The sequence below is a fragment of the Carettochelys insculpta genome, chromosome 14 (assembly GCF_033958435.1).
Source record: "Carettochelys insculpta isolate YL-2023 chromosome 14, ASM3395843v1, whole genome shotgun sequence".
Taxonomy (NCBI): Eukaryota; Metazoa; Chordata; order Testudines; family Carettochelyidae; genus Carettochelys; species Carettochelys insculpta.
The window spans coordinates 42,188,865-42,205,741 of NC_134150.1; the positions used below are offsets into that span (position 1 = coordinate 42,188,865).

General features: G+C 60.6%; 1 protein-coding gene across 1 annotated transcript in view; it reads left to right on the top strand.

The window, feature by feature from the left end:
- ACSF3 (acyl-CoA synthetase family member 3) overlaps window positions 1-6,860 on the top strand; it is a 127,004-nt gene extending 120,144 nt beyond the window's left edge. The window contains exon 10 of the mRNA XM_075008755.1: window positions 6,297-6,860. Within this exon, the coding sequence (XP_074864856.1) occupies window positions 6,297-6,381 (85 nt within the window). The 3' untranslated portion in view covers window positions 6,382-6,860. The remainder of the gene's footprint in view (window positions 1-6,296) is intronic.
- The last annotated feature ends 10,017 nt before the right edge of the window (window positions 6,861-16,877 follow it).

Sequence of the window (16,877 nt, forward strand, 5' to 3'; positions counted from 1 at the left end):
GAAGTTGTGGTGGAGTGGGGGATGCGTGTGTACGTGTGTGGCTCACGGGGGTGTGAGGCTCCTGCTGGGGGTAACCTGGGGACCAGGTGACACCTCTGGGCTGCAGACAAAGGAGGAGGTGGAGCCTGAGGGGTTTGAATTGGAACTGGGAGTTGGAGAGAGAGAGAGAGAGAGAGAGAGACAAAGGAGGGGGCCAGGCCACAGCTCCAGGGGCCCCTCGGGGCCTCCTCTCCCCAGTGTGGATTTGACTGGCTGTCCCTGCCGGCTGCACTGACTCCTCTGTATGACGCTGTGTCCTGTCGGCTAATAAACCCGCCGTTCTCCTGCTGAGTGAGAGTCACTCCTGCCTGCGGATGGGGTGCAGAGCTTGGGGACCCCTGAACCCCATCACAGAAGTGCTTCCTTTTATTTGTTTTAAACCTGCTGCCTATTAATTTCATTTGGTGACCCCTTGTCCTTGTGCAGGGGGAAAGAGTAAATAACTCTTCTTTGTTGACTTTCTCCACTCCGGCAGTGATTTTATGGGCCTCTGTGGTATTCAGCAGCATGTTGTACGGATGTGAGACATGAGTGATAATGAATGATTCAAAGAGAAGGATATTGGCTCTCAAGAGGCATTGTTATAGAAAGATCCCGAGAACAGGATGGATGCAGGTCACCAATAAGGAATTCCATAGGAAGATACAGCCGAAAGAAGGTTATACAACGGAAGTTACAGCTAGTCGGGAATATTGGAAGAATGAACGACCAATGAAAAATCAAGACCCTGTTATTCAGCATGATGGACGGGTGGGCAGAGCCCCCAGAGAATGGGTGGATGATATGATGGATTGGTGCAGAGCTAGTGTACAGAAACTAAGCCACTGCGCAGTGGGCAGGGAAAGATGGAAGGAAATAGAGAGGGAGGCATCAGACACCAATGGGTGCTGAGCCCGTGATAGTTGATGTTATCCCCCCTCGTCGTCTCTTTTCCAAGCTGAATAGTCCCAGTCCCCTAGAACAGCCACTGTTCCAAATGCCGAAACAGGTTTGTTGCCCTTTTCTGATTTTTTTCCCAATGCCAAGATACCTTTTCTGAGATGGGGCGACCACAGCTGCACACAGTATTCCAGCTGCGGGCGTACCGTGGATTTATACAGCAGCAATACGATATTCTCTGTCTTATCCTCTACCCCTTTCGGAACGATTCCCACCATGCTGTTTGCTGTTCTGACCGTGGCTCCACATGGGGTGGATGTTTTCAGAGAAATTGTCACAGTGACGCCAGGCAGGGGTAGTAGCAAGGCCAAGGCAGGTCCTCATGTGCCAGGGCTGCAGGGGAGATGCTGGCTGCTGAGAATCCATCCCCAACGCCTTGTGCTTCATGCACTCCCAGCCGACGCGGCGCAATCAGCCGGCGCAGGACCTCGGCAGTGACCTCCAGCCCCGGGGGTACCTCTACCCCCTGAGACGGGGGTGTGGCCCAGAGCCCTCTGCACTGCACAGCCCCCAATCCCTGTGTCAGCTGAATGGGCCAGCCGCAGCTGTGCAGCGGGTCCTTCGGGCCAGTGTAGATGTATCCCACTTCTCTGAGCTGCTGGCCCGAGGGCAGGGCGAGCTGAGACACGGTGGCAGGCTGCAGCTGCTCACCAGGCTGTTCTTGCAAGGGTGCACAGCAGGACCAGAGAGCTGCCCGCTGGGCAGATGCCAGGGTGCCAGCCTTGTGCAGCGGCTCCCGTCAGCTCCAACCCAGCAACCCAGCACGGAGGTGAGTGTCTTTCCCAGGTGGAAGGTCCTGTGGCACCTTATAGACTAACAGAAAAGTTTTGAGCATGAGCTTTTATGAGCACAAACTCACTTCATCAGATGCTGGTCATGGAAATTTTCAGGGCCAGGTTTAAATAAGCCAGAGCAAGGCTGGGCATAACAAAGTTAACTCAGTCAGCAAGGGTGAGGCTTACTACCAGCAGCTGATCTGGAGGTGCGAACACCGAGGGAGGGGAAGCTGCTTCTGTATTTAGCCAGCCATTCGCAGTCTTTGTTTAAGCCTGAGCTGAGGGCGTCGAATTTGCAGATGAATTGTAGCTCAGCAATTTCTCTTTGGAGTCTGGTCCTGAAATTTCTTTGCTGTAGGATAGCTACTTTTAAGTCTGCTGCTGTGTGGCCTGGGAGATTGAAGTGCTCTCCTACGGGTTTTTGTATATTGCCATTTCTGATATCTGATGTGTGTGCGTTCATTCTTTTACGTAGAGACTGTCCAGTTTGTCCGATGTCTATAGCAGAGGGGCATTGCTGGCACATGATGGCATAAATTATATTGGTAGATGTGCAGCTGAATGACCCCACGATGGTCTGGCTGATCTGGTTAGGTCCTGTAATGGTGTTGCTGGTGTAGATATGTGGGCAGAGCTGGCAACGAGGTTTGTTGCATGGATGGGCCCCTGAGTTAGAGCGACTTTCCCAGGTGGGTGGCGGCTCCAGCACGGCGACGGAATTGACCTCTGCCTGAGCTGCCGGGCCCCAGCTATGGCATGGGCAGCCACGCTGGGCATGAGCTCTGTGCCCCACGCAATCATCCAGCGACTGGTTTGCCAGTGCGATGCTGCCACCTCCTGCCGGCGAGCAAGCGCTGCCCCAGCAGGTGGATTTGCAGAGAGGCTGTGGCTTGCTGTGGTCCTGGCGGAGCACAGTGGTGCTGGGCTCTGGCTGGGATGAAGGCTCCCGGGCTAGCAGGTGGCAAGGCTGGGAGCGGCCAGCATGAACGCTTTGCCCCTGCTCTTTGCAGCCAGGAATGAAAGGACCCCCCCAGCTGCCCTGGGGGTCTCCCCTCTAGCTGGGAGAGAGCTGAGGAACTCGCCTGGGGTGACAGTCGAGTCGGTGATGAGGCTGAGATTCAAGCCAGGGTCCTTACTCCCCAGCAGCCCGGCTGCTGCTGCTCTCATGCAGGTCCTGTGACCAGGGCCCGGGGGTTTTCTGTCCCCACGGGCCTGTTTCCTAAGACCCTGGAAAAGCTACCTACCGCATGCCCCCCAGGGAGGGGGCACCAAAAGCTTGTCAGCCTCTTGCATCCTTCAGCTCGGCAGGTGGCAGGCCTGGGCGAGAGACAACCAAGGGAGCAAAGTGAAGGTGCTCCACAAAGGGAAGAAAAGCCCAACACACCAACACAGAATGGCTGGTAACTGCCCGGCCCGGGGCCCCTTGCCCCCTGAGGGGCTGGGACTTGTCGTGGCTCACAACTTGTGTTCCCCGTGACCTGAGCGCCTGGCATGTTACTGCAGGGCAGAGGTACCCCCCAGGGCTGGAGCTAGGTCCTGCACCGGCTGATTGCGCCGCGTCGGCTGGGAGTGCATGAAGCACAAAGTGGTGGGGATGGATTCTCGGCAGCCAGCAGCTCCCCTGCAGCCCTGGCACATGAGGACCTGCCCTGGCCTTGCTACCACCCCTGCCTGGCGCGTGGGCAGCAGCCAGGGCACCAAAGGCAGCAGTCAGGGACCCAAGCTGCATCGCCACCCAGGAGAACGTCGGGTGTCGCCCAGGTGACAAGCAGCGTTCTCACAGCCTGCAGCCTGTGCTTCTATGGGTGGTGCACATTCACACTGGCCTTGGTGCACAGAACAAAACTTATTCCTCCCTCAGATGGGAGAACTCAGCGGGAACACGGCTCACCGCCTCCGCAGGAGTTCGCAGTGCAATCAGGCTGCCGAAAAAAGCAAACGGCCCCTGGGGATTGCGTTAAGAGGAAAGCGCTGGGCAAGCCACAGGAGGAGAACACACTGCCCTGCCTGGCGCTGGTTAGGCCCCCACTGGAGCAGTGTCCAGCTGTGGTCACTGCTGTCCAGAAAGGAGGCAGAGAAGCTGGCAAGGACCCAGAGGCGAGTGCCCAGGCTGATCCCGGGGCTCAGGCTGCAGGAACCGGGGCTGGGCAGTTGGGAAGAGCAGAGGTGAAGGGGACGTGAGAGCCCTCGTCAGAGCCCGGAAAGGCTGCTGTAAACAGGAGGTGCAGAGGTCTTCTCTCCGGCCACCATGGGCAGGAGCAGGCAATGGGGTCAGACTGCAGCCGAGCAGATTGGGATTAAACCGCAGGGCACTGTCCTGACCGGTGGGAAGGGACGGCCAACACCAGGGGAGGGCTGGAGGTGCCTTTGCGGGCAAAGGAGGACGGAACCATCTGTCCTGGCGGGTTTAGACACAACAAATCCTGAGTCTTTGCAGGGCTTAGCCCAGAGCATGGTTGCAACCCTGCTGGGCCCTGGGCGCGGTGCAGGGGGGCGGCTCTGGGCCCTGGAAGGGGTGAGGCCCTGGGCTGGAGGTGTGGGGCTGGGGCTGGGGCTGGGGCTGGGGCTGGGGCTGGAGCTAGCCTCCTCCAGGCAGCCCTTCAGCACCCCGGCTGTGCACCATCCGAAGCACCACTCGTGATTCAATGGGCCTGGGCCCTGGCTGCTGCTGTTTCCACTGTAGTGGTGGGGGAGGCCAGGAACCCCAGGGCAATGGCCCCCCTCAGCAGGTGTGTGCCCGCTGACCCTTGGGATTCTGGTGGGCTCCGGTCCTCCCTTCGATCTGCCCATCTGGCCAGCCGCTGCCTCGGGGTCTCCCAGCCCCGCTCACTTGGCCCAGCAGAATCCGTTCTCTGCTGCAGCCCCCGGGGCTGCTGGCTCCCTGCTTCTGGAGGGCTCCCTAGCAGGCAGGGCCAGGACATGGGTGAGCAACCTCCAGCCCAGCACGACCTGCCCCACCCACGCGGACGGGCGGGTGCTAACTGCACCAGACCCTCATCCAGGCTCCTGCCCTGCGGCGGCCTGCAGCTGTGAGCACAGCCAGGTCCTGGCTGCGGGGTGGTGGCCGTGGCATGGGGGGTGGGTTAGGAGCGGACCGGCGCTGCAATGGAGGGAGCCGGATCTCCCGACAGCCTGCTCCATTGCACCCCAGCCCCAGCAGGGCCACGTCCTGCTGCCCTGGGGACGCGGGGTGCAGGGGGCTGGGGGAGGGCAGCAGGGAGTGCAGAGCAGCACAAAGGGGGGACCCCTCCTGCTGCCCTGCACCAGGTCCCCTAGTATTCCCCTTGCTTGCATTGCTTGGGGCAGCGGCGTCCCCAAGGGGCGTGGCATGGGCTGGAAGGGGTGGGGCTTGGGAAGGGGTGGAGCAGAGGCGAGGAGGGGGTCACCCCTGGGGAGAAGTAGGGTTGGAGCTGGAAGGGTTGGGGATGCGGGGCCCTGGGCATGGGGGACATGAGCCAGGGACTGCTTTGGGGGACCCTGACCCCAGCCTAGGCAGGCAGAGGGCACTGGGCTCCCCACAGCATTCCAGACTCCCCGGGCAACTCTTACCCTGGCCCCAGGCCAGCTTCTGGCCTGGCCAAGGGGCAGGGCTTTGGAGGAAGGCAGAAGAGGGGCGAGGCCATGGAGGGAGCAGGGCTCCCTCCTGTGTCCTGCTTTCAGCTTCTGGAAAGGCGCCAGACTGGCGGTGCTCCGTCACAGCCCTCCGGCCCCCTGGGACCAGCCTGGCAGCTGACTAGAGATCCCAAGGCTGGAGGGGGCTACTGGGAGGCAGCTCATCCAGTCGGAGCGGCTGCGTGGCACAGGACACAGAACTGCCCCCAAAAACCTCCCAGGGCAGAACTCTGCGCAAGCGCCAGTCTCGAGTGAACAGGGCCAGCGAACCCCACGGCCCCTGGGAAACTCTTCCGGTGGCTAATTACACTCCGAGGTTGAGAGAGATACGCCTCGTCCTTCTAGGCTGAACCTGTCACCCTTCAGCTTCCACTGGCTGGCTCGTGGTCCTGCTGCCTACACAGCACTGCCAATGCCCCCACCACCACGGGCACCGGGGCAAGGTGTAGGGGCGGCTCCAGGCCCCTGGAAGGGTGGGGCCAAGGGCAGAAGGGGTGGGGCTTAGGGCCAACGGACTGATCAGCGCACCCCTTAATTTTCCTCTTATTAAGCTCAAGGGATGGAGCCGCTTGGATCTGTCACTCTAAGGCAGGTGTTGAATCCTTTAATCTCTCTCCTGGGGCTTCACTCGCCTCTCCAGTTTATCACCATCCTTCTGGGACCGCAGGCACCAGAACTGGACTCCGTATTCCAGCCGCGGTCGCCCCAGTGCCAAACGGTCACATCCCCTCTCTGCTCTGCTCCAGAGCCTCCTGTTCACACGTCCCAGGATGCCCAGCATCACACGGGCAGCTTATGTTCCGCTGACTGCTCACCGTGACTCACAATGTTTTTTCAGGGTCGCTGCTTCCCGGGAGAGAGCCCACCAGCCTCTCTCGTGCCAACGTCACCTGCAGACTGGATCAGTGATGATTCTCTGTTCTTTTCCAGGCCATTGATAGAACGGTTCAACGTCAGAGGGCCAAGAGCAGAGCCCTCCTGGACCCGTGCTGGAAACGCCCCCACTCCAAGATGAGTCACCATTTAGAACTGGAGTTTGAGCCTATCAGTAGCCAGTGTTTGACCCAGTTAATGTGCCCCAGCTTCATTTTATAGCGTTTGACTTTTTTAATCATAACGTTGTGTGGCACCAAACCAGTGTATAGTACATCAGTGCTATCGCTTGTGTCAAGCAAACCCGTAATCCTAGTTAAACAGAAAGCGAGTTGAGAGGCTCTGTTTTCCATAAATCTTTGTTGAGCAGCACTAACTATTTTATCTTCCTATAATTCTTATTAATTGAATCCCATATCAACCACTCCATTATATTGCCTGGGATCGGTGTCAGGCTGGCAGGCTTATAATTACCCAGGTCATCCTGCTTACCCTTTTAAAAATTGGCCCAATGTCATCTTCCGGAACTCTTCCAGGACTGCAAGATTTACTGAAAAGCGACATGGAAGAGCCAGACAGAAGAGAGAGAGAGAGCGCCTCGGCCACATCTTCTACAACTCTTTTACAAGATATGCTGATTTAAAAAAATGTCTCACTAGTAGCTTCTAACACAGCCTGAGCAACAAGGCCATGGGCACCGCCAGCCCTCAGCCCAGCTCGGGCAAACCTGTGGAATTCAGCCCTACATCTCATCCTGCTCCTCGGCTGCCTTGCTCCCCACCAACCCCGGCAGCTTGCTCAGAATCACTGCAGCCCCAGCGACTCCTGGGAGCCACCCAGCATGGGAAGGTTAAAGTCAGCAGGGTGCCCTTATCCAGCAGCATGAGGGGGAGCTGGGCACCCCGGTGCTGAAAGCCACTCACAGCTCAGTACTCCAGTGCCGCCAGGCCGACAAAGGGCATCCTTCACGTTGTGCATCTTCCCCTGGCCACCGCTGCTCTGCTGTCCTTCCCCTCCCAGCTCTGCTGCTGGCTGGGGGTCAGAGAGGGAAAGGGGCAGGCTGTTGGCCAAGGGCTCAGTGCCTGTGATGGAGTGGGGGGAGTGCATGTGTGAGTCAGGCTGGATGTCTGAGGCAAGCAGCAGCTCCCAGTGGCTAAGGATGACCCTGGGGCTACAACTGGCGAGTAACACCTCTGCCCTGAACAAAGAGGAGGGAGGAGCTGAGCTGGGTTTTGAATCGGGGGCGGCAGTTAAGAGGCTAGGGAAAGGGAGAGCTGGAAGGCAGCCAGCCTGAGGAGGGGGAAGCTACACCCCAGAGGGGCACCCCTCGGGGTCTTCTCCCCAGGATGGGTTGGAAGGACTGTCTCTGGCTGCTGTACTGACGCTTCTGTGAGAAACTGGGCATCTGTTGCCTAATAAACCTGCTGTTGTACCTGCTGAGTGAGAGTCTCTCCTGCCAGCGGATGGGGTGCAGTGCAGGGGGACCCCTGAACCCCATCACAGTGCCGTGAGCAGGTGCCTCTGGGAAGGCAGCGCCAAGGCTCTGAGGTGCCCTTCCCACCACCCCACGCCTCAATTTGGTTGCTCAGAAGAGCCACTGAGCTGGGGGCCGGGCCCTGGGCTGGGATGTGGGCAGTGCTGTGTGGGCAGTGGGGCCAACAGCCGTTGTGGGCCCTGGGACGAGGTGTAGCGGGTGGCTCCATGCCCCTGGAAGGGCGGGGCTGAGGGTGGATGGGGCGGAGCCTAGGGCGTCAGCCCTTAGCACTGCTCAGCTCAGGGCACTGAGCCCCCTCCCGGACAGCCATGCGGAGCAGAGCTGCCACGGCACTTCAAAGGGGCCCTGAGCTCCCGCTACCGCCAAGGCTGCCAGAGCAGTGGGACCCTCTGCAACACAGGCCTGGAGCAACGGTTCCCCTCCCGCCCCCGCATCAGCACAGAGCAGGACTGGCAGGCCCAGGACTGCTCTGGCTCCGGAGGTTCTGGTTCGTGCCCCTCCCGGTCCAGCAGAGCCTCTGCAGGGCAGAGGAACAGGATGGCGGCTCAGGAAGGACGGGGCGTTGCACTGGGGCGTTGGGATCCAGGCGGCTGGGCCGAGGAGGTGCAAACAGCTGGCAGCTCTGCTCCCCGCAAGGCCGGAGGCGGCCGCGGGCCTGGCTGGAGGCTGCAGCGGCCAATGTCCTGCTACTGCCAGCGGCGGGTGCTAGTGTTTTGCAGGCATTGGCTGTGCTGGCTCCATTCCTGGGCTTGGCTTTGCTCAGGCCTGGCTGACTCGGCGCCATTGACAAACAGTGACCCCAGCAAGGACTGGCCGCCACCAGCCAGCCAGCTGCCACCTACCCACTCTGCACCCCACAGTGCAGGGGGCCTGCAGCTGGGGCATCTCAGCCTTCCTGTGGGGTTTGAAGACAATGAGCCCCTGGGCCTGGGAAGGCTGGAGCGAGTGCCAGGTTCTCCTGCAGTAAGAACATGGCCTGTGCACACTGGGGCTGTACCGAGTGTCAGGCTGTGGGGTGCCCTGCCCTCCCTTCCCTCTGCTCTCTGTCTGAGCTGCTACGTCGTCAGCCTCTCGTTAGCCTGACGGATGCCGGGGAGGAAGCTGGCTCCCTGCTGGGCGTGTGGCTGGCACGGGTGAGCTGCCAGAGGCAGAGGTCGCAGGACGTGGAGTGGGTGCACCGCGGTGCATTGGGGGGCTGGGGAGGGGAACGCTGGTGGCCTGGCCCCAGTCCCACGACATGGCTCTGGGCTCAGGCCCATGGCGAAGGACCCAGCTCCAGGAGTCATGTGATTACAATGATGTGTGCCTGGTGCACAGTCGTCTGCCTGAGTCTGCAGAGAGCCTGAAACAATGGCTCTGGGCAGGCCAGTGGTTCAGAGGCAGGGCTGGAGCCAGGAGGCCCCGTCAGACAGCGCTTAGCTCCAAAGTGCCACGCTCCTTCCTGCTCAGAGCCCGTCCTCCCCAGGCCTCAACACGCCAAGCCTGCCTGGAGCCCCCGGCCCGGTCTGCGTGTGAGAGCCTATATGCGGCTGTGTTCAGGGGCAGGCAGCTCTCGGGCGTTGCTTCCTCCCCAGGGACGCCTGGCAGGCTCTGTGGGAGCTGGGAGGAGGCCGAGCTGCCGGCCAAGTCAAGCCACGGGCCTCGGCTCAGCCACCTCTCTGCTGGCTGGGGGAAGGAATGTAATTAGACCTTCCTGGGCTGATACCCCTGGGGCCCTGCCACAGGCTGGGGGAGCCTGGCAGAGGGGGCGTTCGAGCAGTGATTTGGCGCTGGCTGGAGGAAGGTTAACAGCTGCTTTCCTGCGCGCTGGCCGTGCTGCAAGGCCCATGCTCGGCGGTGCTCACTACAAAGCCGCACCCCAGGGCAGCAAGCGGCTGGGCACAGGGGCTGGGACTCAGCCGCTGACCTGCACTGTAACTCCATGGGGCTGCTCCAGCCGCCTGCAGGGAGGAGCTGATGAAAAGCCCTGGGGTGCGGGGGGTGGGGGCGGGCTGGAGCACAGGCCAAGGGCCTCTCCCCGGCAGCTCTGTGCAGCAGCCGCTTTTCACTGGCTCAGCATGTGGCTGCCACCACTGCACGGGCCTTGGCCGCTTTCCAGCGCCTGCCAGAGCACAGATGGTGCTGCACCTGGGCAGCCGCTCAGCGCTCAGGAGAACTGGCAAAGGGAGAGCACTGCCGCCGCCTGGCACCTCTGCCGCCCGCCTGGCACTGCCCCCTGCCCTGGCACCTCTGCTGCCCGCCTGCCCTGGCACCTCTGCCGCCCGCCTGGCACCTCTGCCGCCCGCCTGGCACTGCCGCCGCCTGCCCTGGCACCTCTGCCGCCCGCCTGGCACTGCCTCCCTGCCCTGGCACCTCTGCCGCCCGCCTGGCACTGCCCCCTGCCCTGGCACCTCTACCGCCTGCCTGGCACTGCCCCCACCCGCCTGGCACTGCCCCTGCCTGCCCTGCCACCTCTGCCGCCCGCCTGGCACTGCCCCCTGCCCTGGCACCTCTGCCGCCCGCCTGGCACTGCCCCCTGCCCTGCCACCTCTGCCGCCCGCCTGGCACTGCCCCCTGCCCTGGCACCTCTACCGCCCACCTGGCACTGCCCCCTGCCCTGGCACCTCTACCACCCACCTGGCACTGCGCCCTGCCCTGGCACCTCTACCGCCTGCCTGGCACTGCCTCCACCCGCCTGGCACTGCCCCTGCCTGCCCTGCCACCTCTGCCGCCCGCCTGGCACTGCCCCTGCCTGCCCTGGCACTGCCACCACCCGCCCAGCACTGACACCGCCTGCCCTGGCACCTCTACCACCCACCTGGCACTGCCCCCCTGCCCTGGCACCTCTACCACCCACCTGGCACTGCCTCCCTGCCCTGGCACCTCTACCGCCTGCCTGGCACTGCCTCCACCCACCTGGCACTGCCTCCCTGCCCTGGCACCTCTGCCGCCCGCCTGGCACTGCCCCTGCCTGCCCTGGCACTGCCACCACCCGCCCAGCACTGACACCGCCTGCCCTGGCACCTCTACCGCCCGCCTGGCACTGCCCCTGCCTGCCCTGGCACTGCCACCGCCCGCCCAGCACTGACACTGCCTGCCCTGGCACCTCTACCACCCACCCAGCACTGACACCGCCTGCCCTGGCACTGCTACCGCCTGCCCAGCACGGACACCGCCTGCCCTGGCACTGCCATCACCTGCCCCGGCACCTCTACCGCCCTCCCGGCACTGCCCCCGCCCCCACCAGGCACTGCTACTCCCAGCACAGGAACGGGTGGCACCACCCTGAGGGCCAGTCCCTGGGGCAGCCCAGTGTGTAGCGGAGCTTTGCACACGTGTGGTCTCAGGTGCACTGACGGCTCAGCAGCTCCGGCTTCCTCCAGCTGTTCTCCCTCTGGCCAGGCTGGAGCCACCCCCTGGCCCGCACCCCGAGTGGGAGCCATGGCCCAGTCATGCACAGCCCGGCCCCGAGAATTAACGTGGGGGCAGTGCTGCAGGGGGCCATAGGCGCTGGCTAGTGTGCGTGTGGTGTGCGCGCAGGCGGGGCTGCTCATGGGGATGGGGTCAGTTTTGTGTCATAGGCCCCGTACTGCCAGCAAGGATTCTCTGCTCTGGCTGGGGCAGGCGCTGGAGCTGCCGGAGCAGGGCTGCTGCTCCCATAGCGGAGGTGGCTGCTGCGCGTTTGGCTGGGCAAGCTCCATGCGAGATTCCTCCCACACACCTGGCGTAGGCAGGAGGCTCACAGCAACTGTCATGTTCCTGCCTGGCTGTGGCGCCTGGTCAGTTCCTGCCAGCCAGGCCCAGGCTGCTCGCTGCCAAGCCCTGCAAGGGCCAGGCCCTGCTCCTTCCTTCAGCCTGGGGCGTGGGGCTGGGTGACCCTGGGGTGCCCGGCCCCGGGGGTCTGGTTTGAAGGACAACACTCCCAGCATTCCGGTTGGCGATTCCTTCCCACTCAGCCCCTCCGATGTTCTGGGCTTTTGTAGAACCTCGCGGGACGTCCCAGCCTTTCCGAGAACTACGTTTTCCTCCAGCCTCCTCAGCCGGGGTCAGCCAGGCCCACGTGGGCCTCGAAGGGCCGGGCCTCTGCAGTCAGCCGGTGAGAACCAACCGCGGCGACGTGCCGGCCCAGCTGTGACGGTGAACCCTGGCTTGCGTGGCACTGCAAAAGTGCCCAGGTGTTTGCAGTCGTGAGTACAAGCAGCCCCCAAGGAAAGACAGGGGTGAGGAGATGCCAGAGGTACTGGCTGAACCGCTACCTAGGAACGAAAGGAAGAGACGGACAACGCTGCAGCTGGCCCTGCTGTGCCGCCAGCTACCCTGGTACGCCCAATGCCGGGGTGAGCAATAGGTTTGAAGGCGGCACGTTTCTGTGGAGTGTGCAATGGAGGTTGGCTGCAGAGGGGAGCTCGGGGCAGGGAACTGGGGTGCAGGAGAGGGCGTTTGGGTGAAGGAGGGTGTGATGGGGTTCTGGGGTCCCCCAAGCTCTGCAACGTGTCCGCAGGCAGGAGAGTCTCTCACTTAGCAGGAGAACAGCAGGTTTATTAGCCGACAGGACACAGCATTGTACAGAGGAGTCAGTACAGCAGGCAGAGACAGCCAGTTCAATCCATGTTGAGGAGAGGAGGCCCCGAGGGGCCCCCAGAGCTGGGGCCTGGCCCCCTCCTTTGTCTCTCTCTCTCCCTCAGCCCAGACTAACTGCTTCCAACTCCCAGTTCCAATTCAAACCCCTCAGGCTCCACCTCCTCCTTTGTCTGCAGTACAAAGGTGTTACCTGGTCATCAAGGTTACCCTCAGCAGGAGCCCCACAGCCTCTGTGAGCCACTCACACACACACAGGTATCCCCCACTCCATCACATCTCTCCCCCCTTTCAGACCGAACTGAGCAGGGTCACTCAACTGGTGACCTGGGGAAGTTCGGGGCTCTCCCCTCGTGACAGGGCATCGGCTGTACCCTCAGTGCTCCCCTTGATGTGCACCACCTCCACATTATAGTCCTGCTGGGGGAGGCTCCAACTCAGGAGCTTGGTATTGGCCCTTTTCATGTGATGCAGCCGGGCAAGTCCCTTTAGTTCCCTTGGGTTGGTTGGTCTCCCTGCTTCGGCCCCGGTCCGTCAGCCACGTTCTCAAGTTGGGCGGGCAGAGCCCATACAGATGCTGCAGCACCAACAGATCAAACAGGTCTTTTGTGGTCTGGGTTCTGCCCCATCTGACCACCAGTTCATACAGCTGCTCCAGCCAATGTCTGGAATTCAGTTACAGTCCAGTAACGGAAGGTACAAATGCTTCCATCCTTGGCATTTAGCCAGACCACCCAAATGGCTGTGTGCCTCAGTTTCCCCTTCCATGCCACACAATAGGTTTGGAATGTTCCTTCTCATGTCAGAGGTTGCAAGACTAGTTACAGGGAACAATGGTGACATTTCAGAGTTACAGACTCCTTTAACATACAATTTATGCTTCTACATCAATGTCATGTCACATGGCTCTTTTCAAACATTTAGTGCATGGTACAATTCTACAGCTTTTGGTAGCAGCACCCCTTGGTTACAGCAGTTAGTGTGAGTAACAGAACAAACCCATTGCAACTGTACATTTACGTTGCTCTTTGGTAGACCACAACTTTTGTGTAACCCCCTTGAGAATCTGGTATTTTGGGGATAAGTGGCTGAGGCCTTTTTTAGCACCATCAAGTTCTAATCTTCTCCCTTGCCCCCTGGGGTGGAAATCTGATCTCTCTGGGTGTGCCCTCCCTTCTAACAAGAGCTGGGCCATTGATGATCTCAGGGAGACGGCCCCCTTCCAGCCAGTCTGGAAATTTGCAAACCAAACTGCTTTTTGAGAGTTGTTTTGTGAGTCCCAGACGCAGAATTCATATGGAGGAATCCCTGTTTATCCCTTACTGGCCCACCAGGCCCACAGCTCCTTCATCCTTCCACCTCCAACTACTGCCTCCCATGGAATCAGAAGTCGAATCCAGTATGAGAATATAAGTGTTTCCACCATCTGGAGATGGGGAATTGCTGGCGCTCTCCTGCATCCTACAGAGATTGGCTGTGCAGCTGTTTTACTTGGTTTTCACAGGGCTGCTCACATTCCCTGATAGTTTTTACTTTACTTGCACCAGCTTTCAATTCCTGAGAAACTTTTACACTGCCTGCTTTGGACCCTTCCAGAGCACAGCCAGTGGTTTCACACTCAGGCAGGTCCTGGCCATTAGGAGCTGAAACAAACTTCTCCCCAGGCAAAGGGTTGCTCTGGCTCTTACAGACATGCACCTTTCCTGTTCACTCTCCTTCACCTCACTCCCATTTTCTGCAGTCCCCACAGACGGGTTAGGAAAAGTTTCAGGGAAATTCTCTTCCTCAAGAGCTCCGCCAAACAATAACTCACCCCTGTCTGGCTCCACAGGGGCACTGCTCCCTTGAGCCACAACCAGCTCCTGGGGTTCACCTACACCCAGGATCACTTCTGGCCCATTAGGCAGATTCCCACGTAATCCCCCTCCAGGCAGACAGCCAGTACCACCGGACAGAAGGTCAGGGTCCCTTTCCTCCCTTCTGCTACCAGCTCCTTTATCTTCATTAGTCAGCGTAACTCCATTGCCCGTCTGTTCTTGTGCCCTGGCGAGAGGATGACTCTGGTAGGACAGAGTCCTCTCACCCCCTCCCAGTAACACCTCAGCATCAGGCAAAGAACAAGTACCAGAATCGTCTGGTCTCTGGGATTCCCTGATGATACTAACTGGATTAGACCAAGTTAAAGCATCATCCCCCCTGAGAGACACAGAGGCAGGCCCACTTCCCATCTGGGCTTCAGCTGCCCTCAGATCCAGCTCTGGGATCTTGGCTCCATTTCGAGCCCCCACAGGCTCAGGCAAAGGATTCACTTCCCCAGAAGCAGAAGCACTTTTCTTGCACCAAGGACCAGTGTCCTTAGCAGGGACACCACTGCCCATCCCAGAGCCATTCCCTCTGCTCCAGCCCCCATGGCCGGATTCAGAGACACACCTGGAATGCTCTTTTCTGGTGGATCCTTCTCCAGCCATCCTAGGCTGGGGAATCTTCCTCAGACAATGGGCTAGTTTCCTCATTGGCATCTTTTCCAAACGCAGGCTCTGCTCTCTCCCCAGGCTGCTGCTGCTGCTGTTCAACACAGACAGACAATGGGAGACACTCTCTCCTTTGTCCCAGCCCCCCGGCTGGTCTCCACACACACACAGAAGGTGAAGCAGCTTCTCTCACAGACAACTTGCCATTCCCAGTGGATCAGCTGCTTTCCTGCACAGACACACAGGCACCTTCCTCGGCCCAGGCCTGGAAAACTTTTCGCAGGTCTGTCTTGGCCACTAGTAGATGATGGGTTGGAATCGCTCCTTCTCTCCTTGAGCTGTGGCAGGCCACTTGGTTCAGAGCTCCAGGCAGTCCAGGGTTCCCTGCCCCGATCCGGGCTCACCTCTGCAGGATTCTCCCCAGCCCTCAGCTCCGCCACTGCACATCCACGCTGCCTTGTCCAGCTCCTTTAATCTCGATTCGGTTTCCAGGTGCTGCCACTTCACAGCGGAGTTGCTCAGCGTGGTTGCAGGCTCTCAGGCTGATGCCCTCTGCACCCCACGATTCCTGGAAGAATCCCTTCAGTGTGCCAGGCTCCTTGCGGGTCACAAGCTGCCCAGGGTTAGGCCGTAGGCCCCTCCGCCCTCTGGGACCGACTCCAACAGACTCCCAGCGGAACCCCTTCTTCAGTGTGACACCCGCTCTCAGGGACCATGAGCACCCTGTCTTGGGAAGGACTCATTTAGCGTCAGCCTTCTCAGGGGTCACTTGTTCCTGGGGGTTGGGCTCTCGGCCCCTCCACCCTCTGGGACCGACTCCAACAGATTCCCAGGAGTAACCCCTCCTCGGGTGTGACACCCCCTCTCGAGGACCACAACCGCAGTTGCTTGGGTTCGGCCGCAGGCCCCTCCGCCTTGGGGACTGCACCTCACTGCCCTTCAGCACACCTGGGTCTCGCAGGCCCCACTTCTTCCGGGGCCCCAGTCACTTACTGCTGGATGCTCCATCCTCGGGGTGCAGAACATCCCACTGCTGACACCAGTGTGATGGGGTTCTGGGGTCCCCCAAGTTCTGCAACGTGTCCGCAGGCAGGAGAGTCTCTCACTCAGCAGGAGAACAGCAGGTTTATTAGCCGACAGGACACAGCATCGTACAGAGGAGTCAGTACAGCAGGCAGAGACAGCCAGTTCAATCCATGTTGAGGAGAGGAGGCCCCGAGGGGCCCCCAGAGCTGGGGCCTGGCCCCCTCCTTTGTCTCTCTCTCTCCCTCAGCCCAGACTAACTGCTTCCAACTCCCAGTTCCAATTCAAACCCCTCAGGCTCCACCTCCTCCTTTGTCTGCAGTACAAAGGTGTTACCTGGTCATCAAGGTTACCCTCAGCAGGAGCCCCACACCCTCTGTAAGCCACTCACACACACACAGGTATCCCCCACTCCATCACAGAGGGGCTGTGTTCTGGGCAGGTGCAGAAGCTTTGGGTGGCGACCTGGGGCAGGGGCCCAGAGGGCAATGGGTGCAGGGGAGGATTCTGCCCTGGGGGGTAGGAGGAGGTGCGGGGGATTTGGGGTATGGGAGGGGAGGGGATGGGGGGCCGGAGGCAGGCTCTGGCTGGGAGGTGCTTCCCTAAGTAGCTCCCCCCAGCAGCAACCCCTGGGCGGCTGGAGGCCACCGGCTGTTCCCTGGGGCTGTCTGCACTGTAGGGGGCGGTCTTCATGCATTGGCCCTGCTCCCAGCCAAATCTCTCAGCTCCTATTAGCTGGTTGCTGGCCAATAGGAGCTGAGAGGTTTTGCTGGGGGCGGAGACAGCGCGTGAAGCCCACCTTGCACAGCGCGGACAGCCCCAGGGGGCACCCTGCCTCGCACAGCGCCACCCTGTGCTGCAGGGATGGGCCACAGCCCGAATGCAAGGCTTGGTGGGCAGATGTGCCCGCGGGTCAGATCCTGCTCGCCCCCGCTGGGTGCTGGTGCGCAGTCCAGTGCCTGGCTGTTAGGACGTGGCCGTTATTCGAACCATTGCAAGGGCTCGGTGAGCTGAGAGGAGCCCGTTTTTGTAGCTGTGACGAGATCCTCACCTGGGGCAGTTCGGTCTGGGCCAGCTCGGCTGGGTAAATCC